Raw genomic sequence first — 10,413 nt, 5'->3', positions numbered from 1 at the left:
GCCTGGGTGAGCGGCGTGCCCCGCGAGCGGCTCCGAGACTTCCAGCACCACAAGCGCGTGGGCAACTACCTCATCGGCAGCAGGAAGCTGGGCGAGGGCTCCTTCGCCAAGGTGCGCGAGGGGCTGCACGTGCTGACCGGAGAGAAGGTGAGCTGCCCCGGTGCCCTCGGGCCAGGGATCGGCGGGAGGGGGCGACGGCGACCGTGCAGAGAGCACTGCTCTGCAGTCCCGCCGCGTAGTCCTGGTCCCGTGCCTCCGCCTCGGACTGGCTTTCCTCTCGGGTTAAGAGGTCGAAGCAAACGCGCGCTCAGACCCTCGCAGGGGACACCGGCCTTTGGCGATGCGCGGCCTGGGCTCAGTTTCCCCGGGTGGAGGTGGGGGTGCTGATTTGCCCGCGAAGCCGTCCGGCTTAGCCTGTCTGTTGTGCTAGGGGCGCCGCCTGGCGGACACCAGCGCCGGGCGTGCCGCGGCGGGTGGCTGGGGGCCAGTTAGTAGGGGAGCCAAAGCAGGGGAGAGACCAGGGCTAGAAAAACTTGGGCCCGTCTTTCAGAGGGGAGGGAGCAGCAGGGCCGACTCCCTCCTGGGCCCTGGGAGAAGGTGGGGAGAAGGCTGAGACCTCGGGTCATTTCTCAGGGCACCAGGGAACTTTTGCTCAGAGGAGGGTTTTCATCCCCTCTTTACCTGCTGGTCCCTCAGACTGTCCTCCCCTCCACCCACTCTGTCCTCCCACCCCTGCATCGCGAATCACTCACCAATCCACCGTTCTCACCCCCCTTCCTCTATCCCTTCACCCACTTGGGTTCTCCCCAACCTCTGGTGGGAACTGCAGGTAAGTCCCTGCTTCCCCCTGCCCAGGCACTGAATTAGCAGGCTTCAAAGGTTGGGAGATACCTTCTTATCTTTCTAGAAGTGGGAGAGCAAAGGCTGACCTCTCCCACCCCCCCCAAAGCGCTGGAAGCCACCTCTCCACCCTCCTTAGAAGTTAGACAGTTGTGAACCCCGGTCAGGAAAGGTGCAGATAGATCTAAGACATAACACATCTGTGAGAAGAAATCTAAGAGTGGTGGCTTACTTTTGAGGCTGGGTCACTCCAGGGTGTGTGGCTGCCCCAGGCAAGGAGGTGCCCCTGGCTTGGAGCTACTCCAGCTGGGTTGCCACAGGCTCAAGTGATCTCAGACTTAAAGCTCCCCTCCCAGGGGCGGCTGCACAGCAATGGGGGGGAGAGTAACACCTTTTTGTGGCCCATTGATGAGGGAGGCCTGGCATCTGGGAGAGGGACAGGAGAGCTCAGGGCTTCCTAACTGAATAATCAGAGAGCAAACCCTTCTGCGCTCTGCCCTGGGCTCTGCCAGCCTGGGGATTCCTGGGAGTGCTGTGCTGGACCTCTGGCTTCAGGGCCAAGCCGGATGCCTGCCTGCCCCGTTGCCCCTAGTCTCATCTTGTCTTTCCTCTTCCTCCCCCTCCTGCCCACTTCATCCCAGAGCCCCTTGCATTTCAGTGCAGGTCTCCAGCCCTGCTGCCATCTGCTCTCTATTCCTATAGCCCATCCGAGCAGGGTTCCCCTTTATTTTGTTAAGCAAGGTTATAGTAAGTGGTTTTCAAAAGTGCCTCTTGGCTGACTTTCCATGCTGAAAGGGAGTGTTCAGTATGAACTCACTGAATTGAGAAACTCTTCAGACATGGAGAAAACTCCAAACTCCAAGCCTCATTTTAGTCTGAAACAAACACGAACACTTAGTCCTAACTGGGCTGTTTGACTTATGCATTGCTAGTCCTTCAGGCAGCGGATGCTGTGAGGCCACAGGTGGCTAATCACCCCTTCTGTCCCTGGGTAAACTCCTGTTGGCACGGGTGATAACTTATTTTCATTTGAAATTGATCAATTCAGTCTGGCCATGCATATTTCTTCTCTTAGCAAAAAAAAAAAAAAAAAAGGCAAAACAACAACAACAAAAAAAAAACAGAGAGAGAGAGAGATAGATATCAGGCTATATGCTGACTACAGAGTGGCAAATATTATCAGTATATTCATCTCTTCATCTTGCCTGCCCTGCCCAAGGCTTCCTCTTTCTCCTGTTGTTCTGTGTCCCTGGCTCCAAGCAGGATTTATTTATTTATTTTATTTTTTTGCTCCCTAACATAAAGATCTTGGCCCTGGCTGAACTGCTCAGTGATGTATTCAAAGCTCAGTCCCAAACCCCAGTGACGGGATTCTGAAGCTCTGTGCTCCACCCAAGGGTCCACCAGAATGTAGGGAATTTCTGCCCAAATGGGATCCCAATGAGGAGCCTCACTGCAGCCCTAGGTACTCAAGCCCCTTTCCCTCCCTTCTCATCTTTCTTAAATGATGAATCTCACTTCATCTTTGCAATGGTATTACTTGGATGTAAAATGTCCCTGGACCAATTGATTTGGTCTAGTTAAAGTAGGTGATTCTTGGGGCCAGCAAGTGGCTTGGCGGTTAAGTGCTGGACTCCCACATGGCTGACTGCTGTTCCAGTCCTGGACCTGGTGGCTTGAAAATCACATGGGGTGCATGTGTGTGCATACCCCAAATCCAGAGAGGATAATGGAGGAGAAGGGATTGCCCGTGATCATCCCTGTTGGGGGCTGATTATTTTTTCCCTTTCCTTCTCTCTGTCTTTCTCTGGCTAGCACACACACCCTATGGCAAAAACTTTAAAAAAAAAAAAAAAGCAGGTAGTTCTTAGAGTAGTGGAGGAGATGGGGGAGGGAAGTCTATGCTGAAACCCTTAGTCTTCCTGCCGTGCTCTTCTCCAGGCCGTGGGAACCAGCATTCCAGTGCCTGTAAGCATCAGGAGAAATCTGAATTGTAGTTCAGTTGCAAGCTTTAAAGAAACAATGGTGTCATTCATAGCATTTATTATCCTAATCCAACACCTTTAATGCTTAACTAATAGATTAGGGTTTAAACAGATTGTAGAGATTAAATTTGTGTGTGTGTGTGTTTCCGTGTGTGCATGCAAGTGCAAGACGGCTTGGGAAGGACGGCTGAGTTAATGAGTCCTTATACGCACTCTTGTTTTGGGTATTGCCTTAGTCACAAAGGTGAGGGCCACCTCAGGCTATTTGCAGCCTTAATTTTTTTTAAAAGATGATCTATTAAGAGGGTTTCTACGTGGGGGAGGGTTACTCAAGTGAGCCAGGGCTTGTGATGGGCCTGGAAGAAGGTCTTTGTCACCCAGGAAGACTTTCTTCTCCAACAGTTTTCTCCTTTCTCGGGTCCATACTTTTTGGATAAAGCACTTCACTGTTCTCCTTTCCCTTCTTTTCTAAAGAAGGCAGATTGCGTGTGGAGGGGAGTGAAGTCATGTTGACTATGGTGAGAAGTAGGTGTATCTGTCCTACAACCCTGATTAGAAGGACCCAGGGCAACTTACCTTGGAGAATCAGTTCATGAAAAAGCTGAAACAAGAGATAAAGAAAAAAAAAAAAAGAGAGGTTCCTCCAGTTTGGCCTGTTTCATAGGTGCATACTCACACAGTGCACCTTTTTCTGTGTGATTTATGCCAAAATCCAGAGCACGACTAGTTGACGGTGTGCAGAGTGTGTTTGTGTGTTATGTTTTGACCTGGGCATGTTTCCAGAACAATTTGGGTGAACCCTCTATGGTTTGTCCGAGTCCAGAACATAAGAGAAGCCACTTTCCCTGACTTTTCATTGCAGGCTTCAGTCCTACCTTATCAGGAAGCTCCTTTTGCCACCCTGGCACACGGGACAGTATTTTATTTTGTCTGCCTTTCCTCTGAGGTTGCTTGTTTGGAAGTCATTTGAATCGAGATGGCCCTTTTACTGCTTGAAAAGAAAGGATGGCTCTGGGCTAGACCTAATTTTGTCCTTTAGCTCTGAGTTAATGCAATCTCTGTTGATCTGGCTTTAAAAATAAATAGTTCACTGGATCATGTGAAACTCTTAATTGGCACTTTCTCAGTCAGGGCACAGTGTCTTTGACTAAACGTCAGTTGACAATTGGACCAGGAAAAATGATCGCAAAATCAGATTCTGAAAAGTATCATTCTCTGTGGCTTTGAGACAAAGAACGAAGTTGCTGAGCAAGAATATCAAGTAATGACGTTCGGAAGACCCAAGAGGTTGTGCTTACTGCCCTGGTACTGGTTCCTGGTACTTAGGAAATGCATAGTCTCTGGCACGTAATAGGTTATTATTGCATGGTAAAGAACATTGTTAAGGAGCCAGCGGATGGTGTAGTGGTTATATCACTGGACTCCCACATGGTTGACTGTGGTTTGAGAACTGGACCTGGCAGCTTGGAACTCACACTAGGCGCGTGTGCGTGCATGCCCAAAATCCTGAGGAGAGTGGAGCAGAAGGAATTGCAGCATGGCTATCTCCCCCGGGGGCGATTTCTCATTTTCTCTTTCTCTTTTTCTCTGGTGAATGCATGTACCCTATGGCAAAAAAAAAAAATCTCTCGTAAAAAAGAAAAAAAGAACATTGTTAAAATAAAGCGTGACTGAGGAAACTGTAGGTGTGTTGCAGGCATAGTACTGGTTTGATGGTAGGCAAAATTGCAAAACAAGGAAACAGCTGATGCCACCATGTCCTTTCGTGTGTGTGTGTGTGGGGGGGGGGGGGAGGGACAGGTGATTTCTCACTTTCCCTCTCTTTCAGCCTCTGTCTCCCTGTGACAAGTGTCATCATAGCCTCCTTTTGTGATTAAGTCTCTCTGAAAGCCAAAGTAGGGTACATAAAATGATTGGTTAACATGTTTAAATATCTAGAACAAATTTAAAAAAGAAAAAAATCCTGTTTTATTGGAGCTATTTTTGGGCTGAAAATAAGGGTTGCTTACTTAGTAAGTTGCCAATAATCATGCTTAGAGCACGACAGTGCCAGATACCTGGAGTGAAGGAGTTACTAAAAATACAATTTACTATGTTTTGCAGAGCAGGAAATATGACTAATTTTAGAGGTAGCTTTTTGGCAGGTCTGTTTTTAGCAAGTATTTCTGAAACAAACAGGTGCTAAATCCTGTATTTTTAAGTGCTAGAAATTCAGGGGTGACAGCTCGAGGAACAAAAAAATGCTTAGAGAACTGGAAATTCCCATTAATCCTTGGTAGGAACTTCTTGACAAGAAAGAGACGTTTGCAAAAGCACCTGCTCAGCGGGTCCTGTGTGACAAGGCAGTACCTATAATTTCCGAGATTGCATGCTGCAGTTGAGGGTACATTCTTTTGTACTTACTGCCCTGCCTCATCTTTTTGAAGTACTTGTGAATGATGGAAATTGGCACGTAGGGCTTGGTTCCTAGCACGCATTGATACAGGTCCCGTGGACTTCAAAGGGTGCTTTGACTCAGCACAGCCGTGCAGGACGGTGCCCTCAAACAGGAGTACAACCTAACATTTTCTCTGCAGGTGTTGAGTCACAGCTACGGATTTGGTTCCTGTACTTACCAATTGGACTCAGGTTTGGGAGACTCTAGAATTCTGCATGCTCTGGCTGTTTCAGGGCAGTGTGGTAATCACCTATCTCAGGGTGATCTTCCCAGAAGGGCAGGGCAGGGCCTAGCAACTGTGTCTACCCAAAGAGATGGGCAGGATGGGAAGGTGGTTTGGGCACAAAATATCATTTGCCTTGGGTTATACCCTGGTCTTGATTATTCATGGTAATGCAGAGGTTGCTCTCTTGGCTAATGGAAACCCATGGATAATCCCTGAACCTTTTTTAGTTTTGCTAATGGGTGAAGAAACCGCTTCCTCCACTCAGCCAGCTCTTGCTACTTCCAAGTCCCAAACGGAATTAAATTTCATGTTCTCTGAGGTGGGTGCTACTACCTGGTAAGATGACCAGCAGGGAAGAGGTAGAAACACTGGCCTGAGCTATGGCTGAATAGGCCGATACTTTGCGAACTTGGAGGAGCTCTTGCCTCTCCAGACTGATGATGCAGTGGTTTATTCACAGCCTTCCCATGCATTTTTTTCATTAGGTGTTTGCAGGCAACCTGCGCAGTGAGAACCAGCTTGCTAGTATTCTGATCTGGATTGACTAGTAGAGGGATGTCCAGAGTAGATTTTCTCTCTGATGTTTTCTATTAGTTTGCTCTGGTGGTTATAACAAATAGACACCCACTAGGTGGCCTCATATAGGAGAAATGGATTGTGTCCCTGTTCTGGAGGCTAGAAGTCCAAATAAGGTGCTCTCTCTGAGGACCCTAGCAGAGGACCCTTTCTTGCCTCTTCCAGGTCACCAGCACTCTTTGGCATCTCCTAGCTTGTAGCTGCAGACTTCCCATCTCTGCCTCCATCTTCTCACGTGTATCTTCCCTCCACGTATCTTCTCTGTGTCCTGAATCTCCTCACATATCTCCTTAAAGGATATTGGTTATGGATTTAGGGTCCACCCTAATCCAGTATTGCCTTATCTTAACTTGATTATCTTAAGACTCTCCAGACCCTAGTTCTAAATATAGAAGATCGTATTCACAGATAATGGGGTTACAACTTGAAGCTATTTTCTGAGGACACACAGTTCAGCCTATAGCACCTTCTTAGTATTATATTGCAGGTGATTTCCTGGCCCACTGACCTTGAGAGGGAGGAGATGAACCTGCTCATAAGCAGTAAGCTCAGGACCAATATCTGTAAAGGGGGGTAGTGGAGGGATGAGGAGGGGCGGAGCCTGGCAATATTGGGCAGAGGCAGAAGTTGGCTCCAGGCTGTCTTGACCAGAGCTTCTGCCCATGCCATGGTGCACTCCAAAGCCTAGCTGGTCCTTCAGAGTTGTCCAGGTTGTGGTGAGAGGTCTTTATGCCTCTGCATGTTCCAGTCCTTTGATAGGAGCTGCCTGGGAAGGGGGCACGGCCTTGGACACTACAGTTGCGGAAGGCGGATCCTGGAGAGAGCTCTCAGCTCAGTGCCAGCAGCTGGTGGAATGAGTCCTCCATCCCTGCAGGGAAGTCTGGGCTGTACAGGCCAGTGTCCACTGCTTGGTGGGAGACAGTGCCAGAGCCCAAGCTCTTCAGCATGGTCCAGGCTGGTTCCATAAATGAAATGGGCAGCTAACCTGCCTCACCTTGCTAACTCGACTGTGTTCCCTCAACCTGAAACTGGGAGCAACCAGCGGTGGCCTGTTTGAGGGATTCTATATTCCATATACTCTTAGCATCCGGGAAATATCTTGGTCTCATGTTTTTCTTCAGTTAGAATTCTCAACTTGTTGTGTTCCTTGGTCCTTGTAGGGCTGAAGGCTCACTTTATATGCTTTGAGAACTTTGTGACTACAGAGAGTTTGTGTACTGGCATGCCTACTTCAGAGACGGTTATTCTTTTCTGGGAAGAGATCCTTCCTCCTCCATGACTCCTGGATTGTGAGAAGAGTAGTTGAAGGAGTCACGGGATTGGATTTCTGGCAACTAGGGTAATGATTTGGGCATTTCTGAGGACAAAAAGACTCCTGTGGCAGAGCCATCGCTTAACATACTCACCCCTCCTGTTCTGTGCATTTACTAATTACTGCTTTTTTGGGAGGGTTTACTCATTCTTGTGTTTTAACAGATGCATTTGGGTAAGTTTTGGAATAGGTAATACAGATGTAGAGTCTACAATTCAGTGTTTTTGGGTCAGTCTCATAGCCAAATGTTTAAAGGAGCTGAGTACCACATGGCCTACCATGCAGTTCGAGTCCTGGCCCTGGCAGTTTGAAAAACATGTCCAGCAGGTGTGCATGCATGCACTTAAATCCCAGTGGGATGGAGAAATGGAGGAGAAGAGGTTACAGCATGACCTTGCCTCTGAGGAGAGTGCTTCCTCCCCCTTTCTGTGTCTGTCTCTCTGTGGCAAGTGCATGTGCCCTCTGGCAAAGAAAAAGATAAAATAAAAGTCAAAAGTTTTGAAAGGGTTTGCAGTGAGAGGGCGATGCCTTTCAGCTCCTGGGTTCTCTCCCCAGAAGATTCCAACTTCTTGCGTGTCCTTCAAGAGATACCTGTGTGCATCCAAGCCCACCTACATATTCATACATGTGTAGTTATGGACAGATACATTTTCATGCTGCACATGCTGTTCAGTATCTTGCTCTTTCACTTAGGGCCTTGAACTCCTTCCTCATAATGCCTACACAATCGCCTCCTTTTTTCTCAGGACTGCATAGTGTTCATTGTACAGAGATGCCACGCTGACTTACCTACCGACGGACGTTTATGTTGTGCACATTTTTTTTTTTTTGTTATTCCCAAACCATGCTGCAGTAAATGTTAGTGCTCATTTATCATTTTGTAAGTCTTTCCAATACATCTGAGAGGTAAATTCCTAATCTTAGGCCATAACGTTATCTACTTTAACTGTTGATAAATGCTACCAAATTGCATGTCATAGCAGCTGTTCCAGTTTATACTCACTCTAACCTAGGATGGGAGTCTGTTCTGCTTCTTTGCCAGTACAAGGTACTCTCTCACTTTTTTTTCTTTTTCTTTTTTTTTTTTTTATTTTTGCCATGGGTATGTGTGCACCAGAGAGAGACAGTGAGAGGGAAAGTGAGAAATCACCCCCTGTGGGAGGTGGTCACACCATAATCCAGTCTCCTCTATCCTCCATCTTGGATTTTGGGCACACATGTACATGTGCCTGGCATGATTTTTTTTTTCTTTTTTTTTTTGGAGAGATTTTTTTTTTCACTATAGGGCGTGTGTGCTCGCCAGACAGACAGAGAGAGACATAGAAACAGAAAGCGAGAAGTCACCCCCCCAGGGGGGATGGTCACGCCGCAATCCCTTCTCCTCCATTCTCCTCTCAGGATCTTGGGCATGCATGCACACGCGCCCGGTGTGAGTTTTAAGCCACCGGGTCCGGGACGCGAACCGCGGTTGACTATGTGGGAGTCCAGCGACATAGCCATTACACTAACTGCTGGTTCCCTGTCCGGCATGATTTTCATGCTGCCAGACCTGAGATTTGAATGACTGTTGGTCATGTGGGAGTTCAGTGCCTTAACCACCATGCCACCTGCTGGTCCCACTTACATACTTCTTGATATTTGCTATCCTAGTAGATTAAACATGGTATCTTGTGTGTGTGTGTGTTTATAGTTTCTCTTATTTACAGGGGAGTTGAGTGTATTTTTGTACCTCAACAGCAGTTTGCATTTCATTTTTGTCCATTACTTGTATCTATGCTCTATTTTTCTGTTGGGTTTTAGTCTTTTTAAGAATTGATTTGTAGGAACTCTTTATACATTAAGGAAATTAGTCCTCTTTGAGTGATATATTTTAGTCTCCCCATCTTCTCCTACTCCCTGCTTTGTTTCTTATATGTGTTTCATGAGAGTTTCAGGGGTTTCATGAGAGTCTAATGGAGTTATTTAGCTCCAAAATATTAAGAGCCACTGCCTTATTACTCATCCTTGTGAGCTCTGCTGACTGAATGGAGGTTTGTGGATTACTGGGATGAGGGTTTGGGTCATCTTGGCTTGTTAGACCTTTCGGGATGAAGTTGTAGATTATGCTCAGGCTAGGCAGGTTTCTTCTACAACCATGACCTTGGACTAAGCATGTCTGATTTTTGTCCCCTTCCACCTCTCCCCAACCCCTGTGCCTGGGTCATGGTGGAGAGGCATAATAGCGTGCCGACAGAGCTTTGGAAAATTGTGATTCTTATTAGAACAAGGCAACTCTGAATCCATTTTCATAGGAAAGGCATCATAATTTATGGTGAATGGTTACTACAGTAAGAATGTTCAGGGCTCCCCCACCATGCCCCGGCCCCAAACTTGATATATTGAAATTCTAACCCCCAATGTGATGGTACTTGGAGATGCAGCCTTTGGGAGTGGTTAATCTGCCCTCATAAGTGGGATCGGTGCCCTTATGGAAGAGGCCTGAGAGAACCGGTTTGCTCTTCTCCTATGTGAGGACACAGTGAGGAAGCCCTGTGTCTACGAACCAGGCAGGGCCCTCACCAGACATGAGACCTGCTGGCACCTTGAGCTTACCGTTCGTAGACTGAGAAGTACATGTCTGTTGTTTGTAAGCCACCTGGGCTGTGAAGTGTTGTTATAACGGCTGAATAGACAGACTAAGGCAGTAGTTGAGAAGAAAGAGGAAGGGGGCTGTGAGGGAGATGGAAACAAGAGCCACCATGTAATTTGGACGTAAAGCACGCTACGTCAGGTCAGGTACATGTGTGAAAAAGTGCCTTGGGGCTCCCTGAGGTATTCTGTCCACCTGAGAAGCCCTCTGGGGAACAGATTTGGTGCAGTGACAGCTGGGCCCTTCTGTTTGGAGTCAGCAGCTGCATGGCCGCCCTCAGTGACCCTCTCTACAATGTCCCTGTCCCCTGCCATTCTCTGTCTCTTCAGCCAGCTCTGTCATTCCTCAAAGTGCTTCTCACCACCTGTATTGGTTTGCTATGGCTGGCATAGCAAGAAAAAGAAAAGT

At 47.6% G+C, this 10,413-nt stretch overlaps 1 protein-coding gene across 1 annotated transcript in view; it reads left to right on the top strand.

Moving 5' to 3' along the window:
* HUNK (hormonally up-regulated Neu-associated kinase) overlaps nt 1-10,413 on the top strand; it is a 149,099-nt gene that overhangs the window by 7,939 nt on the left and 130,747 nt on the right. Inside the window, exon 3 of the mRNA XM_006155282.1 lies at nt 6-147. Coding sequence (XP_006155344.1) covers nt 6-147 — 142 coding nt within the window. The remainder of the gene's footprint in view (nt 1-5; nt 148-10,413) is intronic.

This window comes from Tupaia chinensis, unplaced genomic scaffold, assembly GCF_000334495.1.
Source record: "Tupaia chinensis unplaced genomic scaffold, TupChi_1.0 Scaffold000443_1, whole genome shotgun sequence".
In the NCBI taxonomy this organism is placed as follows: domain Eukaryota; kingdom Metazoa; phylum Chordata; class Mammalia; order Scandentia; family Tupaiidae; genus Tupaia; species Tupaia belangeri.
This window is presented reverse-complemented; position numbering and strand designations above follow the sequence as displayed.